This window comes from Xenopus laevis, chromosome 4S (assembly GCF_017654675.1).
Source record: "Xenopus laevis strain J_2021 chromosome 4S, Xenopus_laevis_v10.1, whole genome shotgun sequence".
NCBI lineage: Eukaryota > Metazoa > Chordata > Amphibia > Anura > Pipidae > Xenopus > Xenopus laevis.
This window is the reverse complement of record NC_054378.1, coordinates 94,941,116-94,965,320: the sequence shown is the minus strand read 5'-3', so window position 1 is coordinate 94,965,320 and position 24,205 is coordinate 94,941,116. Positions and strand designations below refer to the sequence as shown.

Here is a 24,205-nt window from a genome sequence, read left to right as displayed (position 1 = left end):
ACTTCCAGCTTGTTCCCCTTCCTGGCTGCGGCAATACTGCTGATGAGGACTCCCCTGGCAACCGCCTTAGATGCTTCCCATAGAGTGCCCTGGGGCGCCGTGCCACTGTTGGTGGCCCAGTAGGCAATGTACTCTTCTTGTGCGCGTTGCTGGACAAGGGGGTGGGACAGCCACAGCGGACTCAGTCTCCAGCTAGGGCGCTCCCTGGTGGTTGCGGGCCCCAATGAAACCAGGAGCGGAGCGTGGTCCGAAAATGCTCTCGGGAGGTACTCAGCCGAGACAATTAGTTGGGCAAAGTCTGCAGACGCTAGAGCCATGTCTAAGCATGAGAGCGCACCATAGCTGGCTGAGTAGCAGGAGAACTGGCGTTCACTTGGGTGTTTCCATCTCCAAAGTTCCAAAAGGCCTAGGGAATCAATCCATCTGCTCAAACCTGAATGGCAGCCGGGAGTCTGTCGCAGCCTATCCTGTAAGGGATCAAGCGTAGTGTTAAAGTCACCAAATATACAAAGGGGAGCCGGTGGTAGAGCAGCAAGCAGGTTATAAACATGGTCCATCAGAGACAACGAAAAGGGGGGTGGGCAGTATAGGTTCACCAGAGTCAAGGGTCTGTTATCGAGCTTGCATTGTAGAACTATATATCGACCGTAAAAATCTGTGCGGATATCCATGAATTCAAAAACCACACCCTTGCGAATCAGAAGGGAGACTCCCCTGGCGTGAGTTGAGAAGGGTGCATGGTAAGCGTGAGCCACCCAATGCTTTTTGAGAGAGAGAAGCTTCTGGCCAGTCAAATGAGTTTCTTGAAGCATAAGAATATCTGGGTGATAGCGTTTAACATAGTCAAAAAGGAGAGCACGCTTAAATTTGCTGTTCAGGCCCCGGACATTCCAGGACATTATTTTCCTACCATGCATAATGACTATAAGCAAAATATCTAAGCATTTTCATATGGATGAATATTGCACAGTCACAGCAGCAATTAGCAAGTGCGTTAATAATGACATTGAAATACACATGTACATATGTAGAGAGAGATAAAGTAGGGAAAGGAGAGATAGAGCAAGAGAAAAGATGGTAAACAATAGTACATACCCCAAAAAACCCCAAAACCCACCCTGCCCAACCTCCAAACATAGGCGAGCCTTGACCCCGAACTGTAGGAACTTCCTCTGGGGAGAACAGCTAGCAAGGACCGCTAGCACAGGTAGTCACGAACGTAGCCTTCCGTACCTATAAGGACAGGCTTCAAACACATGCAGCGGTGGACCACAGGAGTTGCGGCCCCGGTGCCTAGGCGCCTTCCGACAACCCAAATAGCGCCCCATAGCTTTAGCACCGGCCATGCCTCCCAGAATGAGTTAAACAGTCCCGCAACGTCCCATAAATGAGCCAATGCTCCAACAATTGTAAAGTTCCATCGAAAATCCACGGGCCGATAGGAGGTGCCCCTTGAGGACAGAAGTGTAAGACACCCGCCCAGGTCGAATGAGCCAACTGCTCCAGGAGGGCACCGAATCTGCCACGAGGGGGGGGGTCTATAAGTGCCTGGTGGAGCAATACTTGCCATACTCCCTCTACAGGGCACCGCATGCTGGGTGGATAGGCCGTGGGAGGGCGAGCGGTCCCGCTGCGGCCCAGCGTGGGCCCGGATAACTGGAAACATGAACAGTCGAAACAGCAAAGGCCTTCCCATAGACCCCCCCTCTTTAGCCGCCAGCACTCACCCGCCGGCCCGATCCAGCAAGGCTTTACTCAGGAGGAATAGCAGGAGGGGGATTCCGTCCCTGACGACCATCCAGCCATCTGTCCGCCTCCCCCGGGGAGCCGAAGAAGCGAGAGGATTCACCGTCAATCACGCGAAGCTTTGCCGGGAATAGGATGGAGTAGCTGTATCCAAGCGTGCGAAGGCGCTTCTTCACCCCTCCGAAGGACGCGCGCTGCTTCTGCACGATGGCGGAGTAGTCCGGGAATAGGGATATGGGAGCCCCATTAAACGTTAGCTGGCCTTTTTTGCGTGCGGCGGCAAGCGCCGCGTCCCGGTCTCTGTAATTAAGAAACCTCATTATCAGCGGTCTCGGATGAGCTCCCGGGGGTAGCGGTCTTGTCGGGACTCGGTGCGCCCTCTCGATTACCAGCAGAGGGGAAAACACTTCCGCCCCCAGTGCCTCCCTGAGCCAGGTCTCCATAAATTGTTCTGGTAGCGGGCCTTCAGAACGCTCTGGCAGGCCAACAAGCCTCAGATTATTCCGGCGGAGCCGGTTCTCCAGATCGTCGGTTTTCGCTGTAGCTTCTGCAAGTTGCTTAGCCATGCGAGTCAGCTCAGCAGGGATAGGCCGCACTGCGTCTTCAAGGACTGCGATGCGACTTTCAGCCTCCGTGGTACGCTCACGCAGGGACTGTACATCCTGCCGAATGTGCGAAATTTCTATCTTAATAGTGTCCAGTTGATTGGAGGTGCTTGCGTGCGTGTCCTTGATCGCCTGCATAAGATCAGCATTGGAAGGGCCCGGAGCCGGAGGAGCCGCACCCTCACCTTCATCTATGGGCGGCCCATTACCAGCCGCCTCGTGGCCTGCGTCGCGGTCCGGAGCCGGCTGGGAAATGTTAATATTTTTACTATTTTTTATGGCATGTTTGTGGGTCTTCAACATGCTTAATACCTATGCTTTCCTGCGTTACATCCTAATGCATACCCCTCTCTATGCATGCCTTTTTGCAAATCATGAAAATCTTATGGTTTAACACCAGATGATACCTGAATAATGCAGCATTTGGGGTAAATAACATACCACTCTGTGCATGTGCTTTTTGTATATTAGCCCTAAACTATACCTGTAATTATTTTATAGATATTATATTGTCTGTCACATCCTGTTCTTAAGTCACTAAACAATTGTTAACTGATTTTTTTTTCTCCATCATCCCCTTAACAGATCTAAACAGATTATTCCCAATTATCTCACTTTCTTTATGTTCTCTATTTTCCCTAATCTCTCACTTTATTTCCCATTCTATAAGTAAGCCATTTAACAGCTCCATGATTCTGAAATGGATGTGTAACGATTATATTTTTTGCTGTAGTACATGTGAGCTTCTGAACAGTGCAGATGAGATGGATGTGGCATTTATATGATATGAAACACTCCTCTTTCTGTTTTACCTGCATGCCTGGATTCCTAAGGGGTTTCTCACTAATTTATATAATCCTGCAGGCGTGGAGATATGAAACAGCCACACTGACTCATACTGAGCAGAGTAATAAGAATCTGGTTTCCTAAGTGACTTCTTCACACCCTAAAAAGATACGCACTTCATTCAATAGTAAACAATGACATATTAAATTAAGGATAAGAAGGCCAGGATTTAATCAGTAAGGGTGATGGCAAACAAGGATATTTGTCGCCCGCAGTCAAATCTGTGCTACCGCAGGAAGTAAATCTCCCAAAAATGCTTTTCCACCAGCAAGTAAATCGTCAGTGGGAAGTCACCTGAAATTACCTGTCAAGGAAACTTCAGGTATCTTCTGAAAACAAAGCACTGAGTATGTTCAACAGTTTATTTACTTTATTGCTGGGATTGGCAAGTGGTAGTGCAGATTCTTCCCATCTGACATCACCCTGAATGGTCATTTAGACTAAACATGCAACAATTTAAGGAGAACTAAATATAGTTCTTGTTTTGCGCGTTGTAGACGTGCTCGCACTGCTTCCGGGTTTTGACACAATCTCTGTGTCTGATGTTATTGCTGTTGGAGCAAAATTCAAATATTTAAAGGGCCCGTGGCCAATTGTTCTTTGTCCCAATGTAGGACTATTTCCATAGTTCCTGGGTGTTCTTATATTATCTAATATTTGGCCTTGATCCTTTGCCCCTTACCTGCTGTTCTGCTGCCTGTACTGATCCCTGTTTGTTACTGACCATTTTTCAGATCCTGATGTTGTACCACGCTCGTTTGGGGTTGACTACTGCCTGTGACCTTGACTACGCTTCTGCTTCCTGATTTTGTACCGCAATGTTTGGCATTGACCTCGGCCTGTTCCACGACTGCACTTTCTGCTCCACCGTCCCTTCTGTACACATTCCGTTCCCTTGTCTACCAAGAACTCTCTCCTTGGTCCTCTCACATTAAGACCTGGTGGCACCCGAGTAGCGGAGGGCTTCTCCAGAACTGAAAGGTGGCTGTTATCGGTAGAAGAGTGAGCTGTGACCAGGACCTTGATGTTAGTTCTGGGTTTGGGACACCATACATTACAAGCTGCTCAAAGTACATTGAACATGTGTGTGTCACAGCCACTCCTAACAAAATCCAACTCCTGTGACAACTTTGAAGGCCTGGATCATTACTACTATAGGCTGAACCTATAGGCTGGCTCAATGAATAAAATATAAAATTTTTAAATTTTTTTTAAAAAAGAGCATTTTTTTATTCTTAGATTGACTTTAAAGAGTGGAAATTAAACATACCTTGATAAATTTTACATTTATTTTACACAGCTTTTTACACATTTTTTTCAGCATAATAAATAGGCCCCTATATCTACTTTTTTCTCTGTCCCATCCCAGAGTAGTCACTGCTTTAGTCAATTTTGTTATCATATATGACAGACCCAACTCTTGGCATTAATAAGTATTTCTATTCTTTTGAGCCTACATAGAGAATGGGCATTAGATTTGGAAATGTAGAGGGACAGAACCAGCCTACCTCCTACAGGGTATCCATCCAATTGGATGAGAGGCTGAACAAAAGCCTGGGGGTGCTGGTACATCTGGGTTTGTGCTTTAGCCAGTAGAGACCTCAAGCTACAATACCAAGTAGGGATGGATTCCCTGCAAGGCAAACTGTAAAAAGAGGTGAAGAATGGTGTTGCTGAGAGTGATATTACGTCAAAGCTGTTTGTAGACTTCAGTGAGACTACTTTTGAGAGCACTAGAGTGAGTAAGCCACATTTGAAGGTAGAGCTATGATTGTGTAGCCTTATAATGAAGACAGATACAAAGAAAGGTACCGTGCTGAATGTAGCAAAAGAGACAGTTAGCCTGTGCTGTGTTAGTTAGATAGAGGGTGCCCATATGTCCCCATTAACAGGTTTTAGATCATATTGGTATTGTTATGTTATACTCAATCAGCATGGTGACCTGAAAAGGTTGAGGTTTTTTTTGGGGAGGGGGTGAATTAAATAATCAATGAATATGGAAAAGTATTACTAAGGTAATACAATGTTTTTCTTCAGGAAAAAATGAAAAGAGTGTTTCCCAGTGTTCTAAATTCCCCTTCGATTTACAATCAAAGAATGAAACTAGAGCTCTCGACACAGTTACCCAGAGAGAAATTCTGCTTGTTCCTATTCATGTCTATGAGAATTTTAGGAGCGTATTTATTAGTAGGTGAAAGTGAGAGTTCACCCTTGGTAAATAATGTATGCCTCTCAAAATCCCATATAAATACATTGAGAGCAATGGAATTTATCACTCTGATAAATATGCCAACAAATGTATAAAGACAACTGAGTGCTGCAGAACAAAGCTTTTTCATTCACTGGTATAATAATGGCTGTTATGGAGATTTTCTTGACACCTTCTACATTGGATCAGCATCCGTGGTCCTTCTTATAACTTATTCTTTCCATTTCCCAATACTATAAGGAGCTGTCAGACAGGTCCAGGTGTGCCTTCCCTCCGCCTCCCATATTTATAGCACACTCCCTCTTTGTGAGATAGAAAGCTGTTGCTGTGTCCAGGGCACACGCTGCCACCAGACTCGCTATACCTGAGCAAACCAGGGCACCCAAGGTAAGACATCTCCACTGATAAATTTCCCTTTTGCTCACTAGCAACAATACAATAATAATAATATTACTATAAGAATCAAATTCTGTATGAAGAATGTATAGTATGTACAATAATTAAGTACTGTAGCTCTATTTGAACTAAAAAAACGTATTTATAAGAAGAACATTATAATAATAATATTTATTAGAATAAATGTCCAGTTTCTGGACATTTCAGGCACTCTCAGACCCTTTCCAGAACTCAGGACTGGATTTATAAAATAGGAAACTCCAGTCTAAAGGAGGAAAATCACTGTTTATCCAACTTGTGGCTTTTCAACTATTGATCAAACTTTATTTCTCAGTGATCAAAGCTTGTTCTAGTGCAACAATTGATAAAGGGCCGCAACATAGACACCTCTGATGTAAAGACTGAAACTATCTAATAATTATTACATTTTATAATATTGTATGTCCTTCATCCTTTCATCTACAGTATATTTTTCCACCAAAGGGGAACTCTGAGAGCTCTTTGTTTCTGCACTTGTTATACTACTGTGTATTGCCTTGTACTTGATCCAAACTAAGATATAATTAATCCTTACTGAAAACAAAACCAGCCTTAGCCTTAGTTTATTTAATGCTTATATGATTTTCTAGTAGACTAGAAGTATGAATATCCAAAATTACAGAAATCTGTAATTATCTGAAAAACTCCAGGTCCTGCTTATACTAGCTAACAGGAACAATACCTGTACTTTGTGCCCTGATAAAAGGTTAAGTGAGCCAAAACCCAAGAACAAGAACTGAATCCCCCAGTAGGGTTGCCACCTCACCCCACAGATAGGGAATCCACAGCCTGCATGGCTAATTAGCAATTCATTTAGATGCATGATGCATGGCCGCACATAAATCAGTTCAGTCTGTAGCATGCATCTAAATGAATTGCTAATTAGCCATGCAGGCTATGTATATGTGTTCAGTTTTAGGGTTTGGGGCAGACGGGCAGATTCGGGGAGATTGTCGCCTGGCGACTAATCGCCTCTTCTGCGGGGCGACAATCTCCTAAAACTGCCTTCCGTCTGCCTGCTTGAATGAAGAATCATCTGCGCTAATGCACTTGCTGCACTTTGATTTCCGAAGTCGCCCGATGTTTACTTGTGAGGCCACTTCGGGCGACTTTGAACCGCCACGAGTGCATTAGCGCTAAATCTCCCTGAATCTGCCCGTCTGCCCCAACCCTTTAAAGGGGTGAGATGGCAACCCTAATCCCCAAATAGTGATTCTAGGTAGTGATTCCCACTGAATCCACAACCGGATAGCAGCCCTATAGATAAAACAAGAAAACATAAAATCTGGCATTTACTGTGCGAACTGAGGCATTTTCACAGATGAAAGTTAAGTAATCAGAGTTCAAACCCATAATCTATTCTCTGTGCATTAGGACACTCCTAGAAACCACTTGATTCTTTGTTGTTGTCTCTGTACAAATATTGAATGTTCTACCCCTGCTGATACTTGTACTCACTCTCCAAATTTTTTTCCAGTCTGGAGCAATGACAAAACGGAAGAATCTATTAAACGTTGTCATTTATCAATAATTAAAAATTGCAGACCTCATTTCTAACAAGGAAGCAAAATTTGTCAGTCTCAAATATAATCTCAGATCAGTTGTGATACTTCAAATGTGTTTTGTTTTGGGTGTTGACTGATTAATAGTGATGGGTGAAACGCATTGAAGTCAATGGGCGTCAAAATAATTTTGACGCGAGTGACAATTTTGACAATTTTTATAAGCGCAACTTTTTGGTCCAAATGCATTAAATGGGAAGTAAAGTCTAAAATAGAATAAGGCTAGAAATGCTGTATTTTGTATACTAAACATAAACATGAACTTACTGCACCACAAGCCTAATCAAACAAATGATTTATGCTTTCAAATTTGGCCACAGAGGGTCACCATCTTGTAACTTTGTAATCTTTGCAAGACCAAGACTGTGCACATGCTCCGTGTGGTCTGGGCTGCTTAGGGATCATAAATTATCAAAACATCCCAAGTCAAATAATATCTGCCAGAAGCCGATACAGCAAGACTGATTAATAATCAGAATATGCAGACTGGGTACTGTGTTGTCATGTAACCTAATGTGGATTTTATAGTTTTTGTATTGTTGATACAAACTTTCTCCAACTCTGCAGAACCAATGGCTGCAGCAAAATAATCCTCCAAATAGAATCCCAGTTTATCTGTTTAAATCTGGCTCCATGATCTTTGTCCCTGCAGTTGGAGTTGGAAACAGTAAAGGGGATGTAAAGGCAAAAATAAAATCCAATACAAATGTCTACACAATCGCCAACTGCTCTACAGGGAAACAAACAAAGCTGCTTGATTTCTGCATGGCTGGGAAGTAAGGCGGGGGCTCCCCCTGCTGATCATAAGTATGATTGTTTCCCTGCAAAGCAGTTAGAGACTGCATGACAATTCCTATTCACAGCAGTAAATGAAGGGAGAATTTCACTGCATACAGTCAGGTTTCTTATAAAAACGGTACACATTTTCTAATTAAAGTAAATTGGAGATAGGTTTCTTTTTCATTAAAGAAAGTAAAAATAGGATTTTATTTTATTGCTTTTACGTGCCCTTTAAAGTCAATGGGCGTCCGAATTATTTTTTCGTGCAACAGTTTTGACGTGTGTCATTTTTTTTTAACACGGCTGATTTTTTGCCGGGGAATTGTCGCCGTAGTTTCACAAATTCATTCACTTGTGGTGAAATGTGGAAATTCGCAAATTCGCCCATCACTACTAATTAGTCCATCGGTCTGAACAAAATTAGGAGATTGGTTCCCCCTGAGGTTGCTATTCTACAACTCCCAGCATTCTAGCAAACAATGATAGGTCAAAGCACTCTGACCCTTGCAGTTCTGCAACATCTGGGGACCCAAGATTAAGAAAAGGGTCCTAAGTACCAATTTCATTCAGCTGTCACGAGTGTGCACCTTGTTTGTATTTAAAAATTAAAAAGCATTGTTTATTAAATTCTGATAACTGACTTTTTACCAATGTTAAATTATTTTTTCTTTTATTATTTAAATTGGTCAAGGGTCTACATAATTTTGCAAAATATTGTATATATACATGTGCTAGGGCTTCATTTTTAATTTACAATATATTACAGTGGTTGTGTTCCAATTATGGTCTAGTTATGTTATTTCATTGTATACTTACACTCTACATTTCACTGCACTGTGATATTAAACATGTATTTTTAATTAAATCTGTGAAATGTATATATTTTGTGTTGTTCTGGCAACAAGCAGTATAATATTTAAATGTACCTCTTTTCGCAGGTTGTTCTCATCTGATACCTGAATTCCACCACCATCATGTCTTTATGTATTGCTGAACCCTTCAATTTCCTCTGTGACACAACTGCAGCATGGGGCATTGTGCTAGAAACCCTGGCTGCAGCTGGGATTGTGTTTAGCATCATCCTTATATTAGCCCTCCTCATTATGATGCCCCGCATTAGTGATCCTGCCAAGCGTGCTGTTTCTCCTGTCCAGCTCATCTTCCTGATCGGCACATTTGGGATATTTGGCCTTACATTTGCCTTTATTGTTGAACTGACTGAACAAACCTGCCCAACAAGGTTCTTCCTCTTTGGAGTATTGTTTGCCATCTGCTTTTCCTGCCTATTGGCCCATGCGAGTAAGTTGGTGAGACTTGTTCGAGGTGGACATGGAATCTGTTGGTGGATGATGCTATTAATGGCGTTGTTTCTCCCACTGGTACAAGTTGTTATAGCTATTCTTTATATTGTGCTTGGTCTCGTGAGGAGCGGCACCCCTTGTACTGTCTTCAATGGCGCTACTAATTATCATCAGCTAAACCAAGATTTTGTACTCATCCTCATCTATGTATTTCTGCTAATGGCCATCACCTTTCTTGTTTCACTCATCAGTCTATGTGGACCATGTAAATACTGGAAGAGACATGGAGCACATATCTATGTCACAATGTTTTTCTCCATTGGCATTTGGGTGGCCTGGATCTGTATGTTACTTAGGGGAAATGCAGATCTAAATCAGGGGAATAGAACCTGGGATGACCCAGTGTTATCCATTGCTTTAGTAGCCAATGGTTGGGTTTTCCTCATGATGTATATGGTGCCAGAGCTTTGCCTGATGACACGATGCCAATCAGACAGACAGAATGACTGTGTCCAAACTCAACCCCACTTACTCAGACAAACCATTGGAGTGGATAATCGAGTATTCACCCATGAGAATACCAACCAAGGTTTGTATATATTTATTATTATTATTATTATTATTATTATACTCTCTCACCCAATCTGAAGACTGTTCTGTACTGATGAATTACTATGCCGCTGCCCTATTTATGATGTAACCCCAGCTCTTTAGCCAAATCACTTTATGTATTCTGCCAATTCGTCTACCAAGCCCACACAGCTTTTGGCCAATACATGGAAAAATTGCTCAGATTTCCCTTCTTTCATGCTGGAGAGAAAAATCTTTTAGATCATCTACAACAATGCTATCTGGGTAATGTTAGTGATGATGTGTGGGATGGAATTATTAATTGCATAGTAGAGTTTTAGACTCATTTAGTAAATTTCAAAACAAGGTAAACCCATTTCACACAACAATACAAGGGATACAATGGTTTCTATGTTAGGATTACACAGATAGAATGCACAGGATATAATGAAATAGAATGTAAAGTATTTCTGGTACTGGAAAGAATTTGAGGGATAGAATGATAACAGCTTGTTGGATAAAATAAACATGTAAGTTTATCTTTATATAATACACAAAAGCCATGAATATCTTGTAAATTATATCCTTATAAACGGTGAGTTCTGATGTCATCAGTTATAAACGGTGAGTTCTGATGTCATTTCTGTCACATGACTCACTAAAATTTGTGTATTATAATAAATAAAGTACCCCCAGTTGCAAAATATGAGGATATTAGAAGTTACCTCGGAGTTCCATGACCTGTATAAAAACACTCGGCCTTCGGCCTCGTGTTTTTATATGGTCATGAAACTCCTCTGTAACTTATAATATCCTTATATTTTACAAGAGGGGGTACTTTATTCACTATATAATACACAAAAGCCATGAATATCTTGTAAATTATATCCTTATAAACGGTGAGTTCTGATGTCATCATGTATAAACGGTGAGTTCTGATGTCATTTCTGTCACATGACTCACTGAAACGTGTGTATTATAATAAATAAAGTACCCCCAGTTGCAAAATATGAGGATATTAGAAGTTACCTCGGAGTTCCATCACCTGTATAAAAACTCGGTCTATATGGTCATGAAACTCCTCGGTAACTTACAATATTCTTATAATTTACAAGAGGGGGTACTTTATTCACTATTGATACATCACTATTTCCTAGGAAATTTTGTACAGTACAGTAATTACAAACAGTGGGACAAAAAATGCAATAAATAAAAATAAATACAGTAATGCAGATTAACTGACATATTTTAAGACACAGACATAAAACAGAATAATTAGAAAGAGTGTGCTAGGATGATGACATGATACACACAAATGCATCTCCCACCACTTCCACTCTGTATAAATTAATTATCTTTTGTCATCAGTTCTCTTTAGTTGTCTAGCAACTACACAATTAGTTAAAGGAACAGTAACATCAAAAAAGTGTTTTAAAGTAATACAAATATAATGCAGTGTTGCCCTGCACTGGTAAAACTGTTGTGTTTGTCAGAAACACTACTATTGTTTATATAAATAAGCTGCTGTGTAGCAAAGGAGAAAATGTTCAGGTTACACAGCAGATAGCAGATAAGCTCTGTAGAACATAATGGTGTTATCTATTATCCACTATTTAACCTGTGCCATATAGTCTTTGTTTAATTTCCTCCATTGTTACACAGCTTGTTTTCTATGAACTATAGTAGTGTTTCTGAGGCAAACAGATCAGTTTTACCAGTGCAGGGCAATACTACATGATATTTTCATTACTTTAAAAAACTTTCAATTTTTGATGTTACTGTTCCTTTAAGAGGCACTTAGACACGTGAACTGCAAAACCATTTAAGGCACTACGTTTGCCGAGGTGCAATAACAAATAGAGCAATATAGGTGACTAAAGCTGCCTGCTGATTGGTCAAAACTTTTTGATCCAGATTTTGTTCAACAAAGTAACTTACCATCAAATATAATCAAGCGTTTTGCCTTAGACTACAGGGCCAATGGAAACATCTGAAATTTAACCAATAATAGTTTTATTATCTGTTTTTCACCACGCTGGTTTATAAGAAAATTGTGTATATTTACTTATTTGCTTACTTGAACTCATTAATATAAAATGGCTAATGTTGTACCACAACTCCCAGAATCCTCTCCTGGGTTGTGCATCCATCAAAGGGGTGGAGTTACAATATATAAGTTGCTGTTCATTGTAATTAGAGAGTGATATTAACAGTGCAAATTACTGCAGCACTACACCAATGTACAGCAAACACCAATTATCTTACTAAAACACTTAAAGACAACTATTATTAAATAATGGATATGCTGTTTGATTTTTTTCTCGCTCCCTTTCTCCCTACAGGCCAAGATTCAGGAAGATGTTCCCCTGTTTCTTCACGGCAGGATGCTACCATTGCCATGAGAGTAAGTGCAAAAGTTTCTCCAAATGGGGCACAACTGAGGGTCTATTTATTTAGAGGCACATTTATCAAAGGTTGAATTTTGGATTCATGTTAGTTTTCAAAAACTCCTTTACTAGGTCCCCCTAAGAAGCAGATAGATGACAGCAGATGTTTACAGGCAACAAGCAACCATTTATAACCCTTGTTTCCATAAATTTCTTTTTATACATCTGTTAAATATAATGCAACCCTCTGACATTTAGTATATTGTATATCAGCCCACCACATTTAAGCTATGGGCACACAGGCTGTTGGCTCACAGCACACAGCCTGATCGGATTCAAATCAATGGAGCAGGGGCATGGAGCAGATCTGCTTCTCTCAGCCTGCAAAAATACACCGGCTGAGAACAGCTGGAGCCTGCAGCCTGTGTGCCTATTGCCTTAGACAGCTTCTGTTCAGACTTAATGATGAAGAGAGGGTGTTTGAGACTTTGGTGTAAATGAACAAAGAAACTGGCTGATGGGGTAAAGGCAGAGCAGGGCCAGGCCTGGCAGGCACCCTAGACAACCTGGCCAGTCGCAGTACCGGTGTGAAATGCCGCTCATGGAGAGCATGTGCGGTAGCGCGGATCCACGCCCAACTAGAACCAACAGCCGCAGAGAGGGGACCGGACATGGGGTAGGAGACCAAGGAGGTATGTGCCTGGTGCCCCCAGCTTTTGTGCCCCGCCTTTCCACAAATCCGGGCCTGTAGGCACGTGCCTACTCTGCGTACCCCTAGTTCTGGCCCTGGGTAAAGGTAATTCTATTATATCTCACATTATGTGCCTGGTGCCCCCAGCTTTTGTGTCCTAGGCACGCAGGACGCCCCTAGGCCTACTGCCGTTTGTCGCCCCTGTCCCCTCCCCTTTATTCGTGCAAATTTTCATCATCTGGACCGGAGCAATGGGGATTTAAAAAATTATTGTATCTCCAGCTCATCCCCAGTGTTTTGAACCAATGTGGGTGTGGTTGGGCAGGATGCCCCCCCCCGCCTTTCCACAAATCCGGGCCTGTAGGCACGTGCCTACTCTGCCTACCCCTAGTTCTGGCCCTGGGTAAAGGTAATTCTATTATATCTCACATTATGTTCACTTAATAGTACTCTTACAGCAGTATATCAGGCACAGTCTCCTATTCCATTGAGCAAGAAGTGAAGAGTAAAAAGGTTTTACTTTAGTTTTGAAAAACATGTTTTCACGTTTCATGTTCTTACACAACCACTTCCTAGTACTTATATTACTATTTTATTACCAAACCACAGTCCTTTCTAGCTGTGTGGCAGAGATTTTAGATGTAACAGCACAAAGGGCAATTTTGAGTCTTTTTTTTTAATTAAATTCCCCTCCCCCTGCTCTCTTTTCCATCTTGCTAGGGTACTAACAACTGACAGGGGCTGTTAACTTCAAAATACTGCATTTTGAAGCAATACTGTAGATGTCTGTCTCTTGACGGGACCAGGCGCTAGTAAGAAATTTCCATTCAAAGAGGAAGTGTGGCCAATTTAACAAGAATAAATGTAATTCTAAGTAATCATACACATATACATAGTTTAATATTACCTACCATCACTGCTAATGCTTGTGGTAAAAATGAAATTGTATTATAATAATAATAATAATAATAATAATAATAAAAGCATGTTATTAGTATCCCTTTAACTGTTCTCCACAGGATTTAGAACAGAAAAAGGATTTCAGTATACCTCGCCCACAGCCACGACAAAACCCATATATGCAGTACCAATCCCATGATGTTAACAGCATGTAAGTGGAGGAAACAACATGTGAGATACAACATATCCAAGGACACCACTTCTGTCTCTCACATCCCATTGCACAGTAAGAATCTGGAGTGGGCCCAACTTGCATGTGCAACACAGAATGTTTTTATTAACTATATCGACCATGGTACCGGTAGACCAGTTTATAATTCATTTAGCTTTTACCCCTGGCACTGAAACAACTAAAGTCTACTAATTGCTGTCCCATAATATTGATCTATAAAACTGGTACGTTAGGTGATCTGTAAAGCAACACAATATCAGTTAGGCCTTTAGGTGCCTAGTTTGTTAGAAAAATCTAACCCAATTAAAGGGATTTTCATAACAAGAGTTTAAATTTTAAATATCGCATTTGCTGCATTATTCCTTTGAAATGTTTATACATATATATGTTGCATATATGCCACCTAGTGGTTGGTGTTACAGAAGTTGCTTTCAAGATTGAGTGTGCATCTTGATAAACTGGTTTAGCAACCATTGCGGAAGTTATACTAGCAGTTTTAGTTCATGCTGTGAGTCTGTCATATGAAAGGACATTCGTTTGCATAAACTTTGCAAATTGTATTTGTTTTAGGCCACACGCTTGCGATAGATTTCTGTGTAATTTCAAGTTGGTGGATACTTCTGGCTTGTCTTAGAATAAAGAGCAGTAAAGTTCAGTTAACCATGGCCAAATCTAATTTAGGCTAGAAATTATTACAAGTCTTTTTTTTGTTTTTGTTTTTTCTGTCACACAGAGATGCCATTTGTCAGTACAGGCACACAGCACAACTAAATATCTAACATCTTTTTTGGGCAGAAGAGCTAACATGCACAAACTATCAAACCATTAATCTGGGCCAGAATGAAGGTTTTCTTGTATGAAGCTCTGTCCCCATATTCTGTATAAATACATTTATAGAGCTCAAGAGGGACATAATCGGAGGAATTTGTAACAAGGACAAATACTTGTAATATTTGTTTCTGTTGAAGCAAGTGAACCATTGGCAGCTGATAATGTTACATAAACATTAGTTTATACATAAGATTGTGCTTCTATATTTCCTGTGACCACAGAGAATTGGCCTGTTCATGGCTGGCTATAAGTGGAAGAGGTAAGGTTGGTTTTAGCAAACCTAATAAAACCGCAGTGCTATTATTAAGAGATTTACAGGGTTATCCAAGAATTAATTCTATGTTCTAAAGGTAAAAAAAAATAATCACATAATTGGCTACATCTTATGCAGTTATTGTTTCTTAGTTTAGTAAGGCCACACCATATGGAAATTGTACTTTTTATATGTTTTTATATATAATATGTATATGTATAATTTTAATATGTAATATGTATGTATAAAATGCATTTCCTTTAGAAATAAAGCTGATGGATCCTGAAACAACGTGTTCTTACAAGTATTCTGGTGAGAACAGGTTACAAATATGAGCATGTCTAATAACACAATAATTGCAAACAGAATCTGGGACATGTACTCGTGAAATAGTCATGGTAATTGCCAGTCCTATGATAATGACGTACTGATACCAGAACTGGTAAAGTTACTGTGTCTATGCAAATAAATGTAAGAGACACTAGAGAATTTATTGTAATATCCATGAATATGCTAATTATTGCTAAAAGTTATTGTCATGCGGAGTGCTGCATTCTTAGATTTACTTCTTGTTTAAAGACAAAATGAACATATGAAAGGGGTAGTTCACTAAATTAACATTTAATGTGATGTGATGACAGTTGAATTACCTTTTTGCTCAGCAGCTCTCTCATTGAAATTTCAGCAGCTTTCTGGTAGCTATAGTCTTATTTACGCTAGCAACGAGGCAGTGGTTTTTGAGGCTTTTTCCTGAAAAGCCAGGATTTTTGCCCGAAAGGCCGAAATAGTCGGATTTTCAGGCTAATACTAGCGCAGACCACAGAAACTTCCAAATAAGATAGGGACCTCTCCCATTGACTTATATACAACTTCGGCATGTCTGAGATGCTGGCTTTTCGGATTCTGACTTCTTCCATCATCGAGGTATCATAAATCTCAAACAATTCAGATTTTATAGTAAATAAAAACTCAAATTTCTTGAGTTTTTGGCATTCAGACTTTAATAAATAACTCCCTAAAAGTGAAGCCTCACAGAGCAGTAGTTTTGGCTGCTGATGGTCCCCATTTGAAAGTTGGAAAAAGGTAGAAGAGAAAGAAAAAATTCAAAAAGTAAAAATGAAAACCAATTGAAATGTTGCTAGAAATAGCAAATAACTTACTAATAGTTAACTAATTCGCATCAGCATTTTTATTTGGATGACACTGAAAGTAATGAAGAATATTCAGATAACTATATACCGTATATATATCTAGCCATGAATATCCATGGCCTCTAGGGCACTTCCTTTTAAAGTGATTATTCTGGGCTTTGGCCTTTTACTTCCCAATGTAGTAATAGAAAGAAGCCCACAGAGCTTTGCAGTGTTTTGATTAATGCTACTTGGGTCTCTATATGCCATAACTATAACTGAATATTGCACATTAGGTGCCACAAGAAACTACAGCAGTAGCGTTAGCAGTATTTTCGTATTTTCTTGCTATAGCCAGAAGAAAGCCTGCATTTGAAGATTATCTCTATATCTAACTCTAGTTGCATCAATCCAGGCTGGTCTATTTAACATGCAATATCACATTATTTCGTATGACTATGTACACTACACATAAATTATAAAACACTCTTTCCAAACTATAATTGGAATGCTAATCCCAGCATACTCTGCTCGTCATCTATTTCTGATTTCTAAACTGATCCCTGGTTGCTCAGGTAATTAATGCCTAGCAGCCACAAAAGTAATTCAATTCCAAGCGTGGGGGCTGCATGAAAAAACAATTAAATAAAAACTGACCACTACTTGCAAAATGTCGGAGAATTCTGGCATCTACACAATACTAAAGGTTAATTATAAGATGAACAACCTTTTTAATGCTCTTTCGTCCTGTCAATACAGATATAATAATGTAAATATAAGCTGCATCATAAAGTATATGTAATGCTGAAATGTGTGATTATATGTGTGTTAAATTATTTATAATGTCTAAATAAAGAAATGTATTATGTACAGTACATTAGACTTGCTATGTAATGTGTTACTGAATAACTGTATGGAGTTGCAAAGTAAGTATAGGGCCCTACTCACCATCACCCCAGTTTACCTCTCCTGCACTTGGATTAGCGCAAGGTGAACAGGGTCTAGGCTTGGCACCTGTCCGGTTCTGAAAACTGGCCTGTCTGGGTTAAAACTGCCAGCTGGTTTTCCAAATGCCAATTGCCATATCATAGCCCTGCCCCTGTGATGGTACCACCCCCATGCACAGACCTAGAGTGGAAAAGGGTTGCAACCCTAGCGGGATCACTAGTGTTCTCTACACTAAAAGATCAAAATATCTGGTTACAAATAATTATAAATGTATATCTTAAAGTCACTAGGGGTATTTTTATTTGCTGCCTATAAGGCACATATTTCTAAAGTTAAATCACAAGTCGGATGGTTATCTCTAAGAAGTGCAGCAGTGGGCTCCTAGTGATAATAGACCAACAGATTCCAGAGAATGATCCTTCAGGTCAAAGGTGGGGCAATTGCGAACTTTCATTCATCCATACACAGGCCCATATTTTCCTATATATTATAGTTGCCTACAGTGCTGAAGCATAGGGCTGTGTAGGCCCTTGGGTGCCTTTATAGAGAAAGAAATACTTGCGTATTTTGTCTGCAGAGGTGAAAATTTCGGAGGACCTGGTGTGCATAGGCACTCCTGCCCGCACCCCCTGCTTACTCACCGATCACCAAGGAGCATGCATATCAATTTAAAGAAAAAGAAAGTGGCGGGGAAGGAGATTTCAACACTATAGAAGAAGCATAAATGAACATTTTATGCCAATTTAATGTCAAATTTGTGTAAGCTCCATTTTTGTGAATTTTATATAGTTATAGTTAAGATGGAGTTGTGTATGAGCAGTATTGTAAAGTCAGAGATTTTCCCTGGGAAAAGAAGTCAAAATGGCATTGCAGAAAAAGAAAGAGATTGTATTCAGTAGGCCATACCTAACAACTTTCCCCTTACCCCATGAATGTCACTTTCATTGACATTAAATATGTCTGTAATACCCTCATGCAGACCTCTGCATAGGCAGAAAAACACCAACCTGTCACAGTACGTACAAAATTCTCAAAACACGACCAAACAATAATGAGAGCACACACTCATACAGAAAAAAATGCAACTGGAAACATTAACATTCATTTTCATATATTATTTTCCTTTTATTTGCATATACAGCACTTTATAACTAATGCTAAACTAAAGATTTGTTTATAAAAACCTGTTACCAGTATATCATACCATGGCACCTGTGTGCCGAGCACTGCACCTTGTGGAAAATCCCAAAAGGGTCCATGAGACTGCATGTGGGATTGAGTTTGTGATTGTGGTGGGATTGTCAATGGAATTTACAGATTTTAGGTGTTCCAAATTGTTATGAATTGTTCTTAATAAACCAGACCTCGTTACGCCTTCCATAAGGTTTCGTGGGTGGGTCATAGCCACAGCACATGTAGTGATATGTAGTGATGCAGTATGATAAGAAATGTCTGAAAAACGTAGTTTGGCTGCATGGGATACATAGTCTGCCTCTTGGGGTATCCTCCAAACTGCCTATGGGAACCATAAAGAACAAAGCAAAATGAGACATTGGACTTGAGAGCAATGTATATTAATGAAATCTTAATGATGTGAACCTATGATGAAGGGAGTTATTCCCGAAACACTTCAGGCCTAGTTGTCTAACAGCCTGTTGCAATAAATTATTGAATCTTTTATTAGGTGTGCTGCCTGGTCTGTGTTTCAGTGGAAAATCACTAAAAGTAGACCTCGCATTAGTATGGTTACTTCTGTGCTATACCCTTTGTAGGGTTTTTGAAGGGCTGCCCAGTTCAAAACTGCCTGCCCGGTTTTCCAAATTAGGAAAACACGGCAGGATTCCATGTGATTGACACTGTGATCGACCAATTGCCGATCGCCATGTCATAGCCCCGCCCAGTGACAATTTATCCCTGCAACATCACAGCCCAGCCCCCGCAACATCATGGTCCTGCCCCCACAACATCACTGTCCCGCCTGCAGTCCAAAGTGTAACCAGGAACAAAGCTGGCTCTAACTAGATCTTTTAAGCTGCCCATGAGTTTTGCCTCATATTAACTTTCATTCTCGCACAATCTTCCTCAAACCCATTGTCAATCTGCACAGGGCAGGATTTACATAGCAGGCACCCCTAGGCCCGCTGCCGTCGCCGCCGTCGCCCCCCGTCCCCGCCCTTTTATTTGCTCAAATTTTCATCATCGGGACCGGAGCAATGGGGAAATTTAAAAAAAAACTATAGTATCTCTGCGCATCCCCAGTATTTCTGAACCAATGTGGGTGTGGTTGGGCAGTATGCTGCCCCTAAAATCCTGCCACCCTAGGCCTGGGCCTTGGTAGCCGCTCCACAAATCCGGGCCTGAATCTGCATCCCCTTTTTTCCCCTTCTGCTGTGATTTCACTCCCACCCTTTGTAGTATCTTTGCCTGGCAGATAGGAATGTTTATAAGGAACAAGTAGCTGCTTTAAAAGATTCATACCATTTAAACTTCACTTGCTGGAATTGATTTGTCTCCAGAGACATGAGATGCAATCAGATTGGAGGACTAGTCAAAAGGATTCAGTCAGATTGCAGCTCACTTCTTTGAAAAGGTAATCATATCTTGCAGACAAGGGAAGACTGGCAAATTAAGTTAAAAGAATGAGCTGTGTGACTCCCTCCCTCAGCTGTATTGCACTTACATACTCTCAACATTTGAAAAAGTGAGAACATAATTAACTGCCATTTGTACTGTGACTATGAATATTTTAGCCATGTCCACTTAGTAACCAGACCCTGTAAATACCATGCCCAGTAAACAAAAACACCCCCCTTTTTACATAACTGGAACCACTGACACACTGTGGCCCCAAAGCATTTAATGACAGACACAACAGTGGCCTCTCAAGTATTTCACTGCAATGCAGGTGGCCATGTATTATATAGTATGGAGACTGACGATCTCACAAGACTGATGGGCCAGAAAGAAATTAGGACTTTTAAGGGGCCATTTTAGACCGAAGGCTGGGGCCAAAAATCAGGGCTGCCCTGGCAAAAATAGGCCACTTGGGACGTATGCAATTTCAAAATTTACTTGAGGGGTGTGGGACTTTTTCTTAACATCTTGTTCCCATCATTCTTTGGAGGAAGGTTTGTTACCCCCCAAGGCCGGAGTATAAGGATCTGTATCATATTAATGCACAGCCACAGGCAGCTAAAGTCAAGACTTTAGGATTTCTTAATTTCACATGACCCCTAGTTTATGACCCAATACCCTGCACACATTAGGCTAAGGGCAGACACAAACTGAGAATCCGGTCCTCTGCTGCTGCTGTCCCGAACGATGTGCCTGCACCTGGAAGCATTGTCCGCGCCCGGATATAAGCAGATGCACCAGATATCAGCAAAAATCAAGAGTTTGCATTTCACTTTGGCACATTGATCAGGCCAGAAGCAGCAGAGGAGTGGATTGTTAGCCAAGATCTGTCTAGTCTGCCTCTAGTGTTAGAGTTAGGACCAAAGGAAACAAAGTGTTAAGATATGTATTAATGGGTGTGTTCTCATACAGATCCCATAGTAATATGATACTGACACAGTGTCATGTGACATGATCTTTGTCTGCTAATGCAGAACTGTTAATAAAGGTATGTCTTCTTGAAGCAAGAGAATCATGGTGTCTGTTTGCAGTTTCTCCTCTGTCTAAAGAAAGCTGCAGGCTCCAGTGAGATTAAGCTACCAGTTATCCTATCTCTTAATCAGAATGGCAACACAAAGAGTAAAATATTAGTTTTGATCAATTTCACCCATTCTCCAAAAGTAAAGACACATGCCCATCAAGTTTAACTCTATATATAACCTGCCTAACTGCTAGTTGATCCAGAGAAAGTCAAACCTGTTTGAAGCCTCTCCAATTTGCCTCAGAGGAGCAAAATATCCTAACTCCAAGATGGCAATTGAACCAGTCCATGGATCAACTTGTACTATGAGCCAGGCCCGGACTGCCAATCTGGCAAATGCCAGAGGGGCTGCTGTAAAATACCATAGAGACACTATTTAGCGGGCTGCTGGGGGCTGTTTGGGCCTCTGTGTACTTGGAATTCCAGGGCCTAGTTTGACTCCCAGTTCAGGCCTGCTATGTGTTTTCTTCCAACCCCATTAGCAACCAGTAAAAAATAACCCTTTCCATTTTGGTCAGATTGGGGAAGAGGCAGATATAGGCAAGCACTCTTGGCAATCAAGAAGTGTTTTTTGTAGTTCCCTGGGCACACAGGGAAAATACAAATGACTTCTAAGGAAACTTGGGACTGAGATGTTGGAGGTCATGGCGGTAAACCAACACAAAAGTCCTCAACAGATTAGGAGTTGTGAGCAGAGGTAAAACAGACTACAACTGGAACTACCACTAGTTTGCAGTACCCAACCATAACGCTGATTTACCCATACTCTCTGCTCCCACCAGGCAGCTATATGATTAGTCAATGCCCTTACACGTAGTTATGACATCAAATCTAGCGTGACGAGACTTGTGGCGTTGCATGGGAAAGAACTTGTAGTTCACAAAAAGGATTCCTGAATCCCCAGCCTCTCCAGTCAATTAGCGTGGTGTCCGGAAAAGAGGTCGGCACCTCTCCAATATACATAGAGACGAGAAAATTCACCAGACACTCAACAGCAAGTGAAGCGGGCGGACCCCTGCGTGTTTATTCAAGTCTTGTGATGTAACATTTCGGGGATGTGCCCCTTCGTCAGACATCTACTTGTAGTCACTCTAGCAGCCAGCTCACTGGCAGCAGGGAACCCCATAATCCAAGTAAGGGAAGCAAAGCCGAACCTAAAACCCATCGGTCTCGACTGTACAACCCCCATGAAGAGGAACATGAAGAGCCTCCATCACTCCATCACTCCAGCAATACTCTTGCACTGCTAACAAGGCTGATGAGGAAAATAATGTAGTGCTGAACCAGGTACGTCCATTATGTTATGAAACATTACATGGCAATTTAGAGGGTCTTTATAATACTTCTATTTGTTTAAAGGAATTGTTCAGTGTAAAAATAAAAACTGGTTAAATAGATAGGCTGTGCAAAATAAAAAATGTTTCTAATATAGTTAGTTAGCCAAAAATGGAATATTGGTTTCCACTGATTGGTTACCAGGCAGTAACCAATCAGAGACTTGAGGGGGGCACATGGGTCGTGTCTGTTGCTTTTGAATCTGAGCTGAATGCTAAGGATCAATTGCAAACTCACTGAACAGATATGTCCGATGGGACCCCTCTTTAGGTCGCTGACTAACTCAGAGTTAGAGAGCTGAAAGGCAGGAAGTACTGTCTTGTTCTTTTATGAAAAATTTAACATTTTGGCTTAAATAAGGATCATTACATTTGGAGAAAGAAAAACACTGCATTCCAGCATAAGAACTAAAGTAAGTGAATACTGATTCACTTACTGTACTGTTGCCACACACAGATATGTTATTGGATCAGTTATTGATTTGCTGCAGTCTTCAGGGAAAACAGTTTTTTGCATATGAAAGAAGATGTTTTAGAAACTTTTCAGTTTGCTTTAAAGGGGATGTTCAGCTTTTGGACAAATATCCAAATTTGAACGGCCTGTGGCATCTATAACATTTTTAGAAGTTGCCTTCATTTTTAAAATGTAAGCCTTTTCAAGATATTGACCAGCTACTGCTCTCTATTAGCCCTGAAGTTTTCTCCAGTGGTGTGTTCCACTTGATTTTCTGAGCCCCACCACTAGGGGGCAGATTTATCAAGGGGCGAATTGAAAATTTTAATTTTCAAAAAATTTTATGGTCAAAACTGTCAAATTCGACTAAGGAGTCATGCAAACTATATTCCAGTTATTTAAAAAAATACATTTTCGAGATTTATCATACTCTGGCCCTTTAAAAATTCAAATTAGACTATTCGCCACCTAAAACCTACCAAATTACTGTTTAAGTCAATAGGAGAGGTGCAGGGATCAATTTGGAGATGTTTTAAAGCTTTTAAGGTTTTTTTAGAGAAAAAACTCGAATGGAGTTTGATCTAATTCGAATCGGATTCAATTCGAGTTTTCGGGTCATTTAAATTTGTCCAAGTATTTAAAATTCGATTTTATTAATAAATTTCAATTCGTCTAATTTTGAATCTATTGGAGTTTATGGGAGTTTTTAAAAACTAGCAAAACAATCCCTATTTCCCCTAGATTCTCTCCTGGTGATAATTGCCAAGTGTTGGCTGGAGGGGTCGGCACCTCTCCCAATAGTATCAAAGAAGAAATTTGCCAAACACAAAAGGCTAGTGAAGCCTTTTGTCGAATTCCAATTCGACTCTTGATAAATTTGCCTCTAGGCGTCAAAAAAACATTTCTGTTTTGTATGTTTGCTTTGTAAAGTGCTAAGTACATTTGTGGTGCACTATAAATGCCATATATTATACAATTCAGCCATTCAATAGATGCAAGTTAAAAGGACATGTGCAGTTGCACCACATTGTAAATTTACTTTTTCGCCATCCTGTGGTCAGGGTGGGTTGTTCCAAGCAGGTGGGTTGTTCCAAGCAGAATCCGGAAACTTTAGGACCAGCATGAATAACCAGTTATTTGTTAATCAAATTAAAGAATTTTTTTTGTCTGTCTGCCTCCCTTGTCAGGTTGCCAGACTACAGAAACAATTTGTTAGAAATCAACTCTCATCCAGCCAAGACTCCAGTTCTCACAATGCCTTTCAAGTTTCTGTTAATATTCTTACCAGTTCATTGTGGGAAATGGATTCTTGGTCTGAGGAAGCTGGCAGCTCATA

General features: G+C 40.7%; 1 protein-coding gene across 1 annotated transcript; it reads left to right on the top strand.

Moving 5' to 3' along the window:
- The first annotated feature begins 5,770 nt into the window (after window positions 1-5,770).
- Window positions 5,771-16,458, top strand: gprc5a.S (G protein-coupled receptor, class C, group 5, member A S homeolog). The gene is given in 4 exon segments (NM_001089895.1): window positions 5,771-5,793; window positions 9,122-10,073; window positions 12,397-12,458; window positions 14,152-16,458. Coding segments are annotated over 3 exon segments (1,074 nt in total). The 5' UTR covers window positions 5,771-5,793; window positions 9,122-9,157; the 3' UTR covers window positions 14,248-16,458.
- Window positions 16,459-24,205: the final 7,747 nt, after the last annotated feature.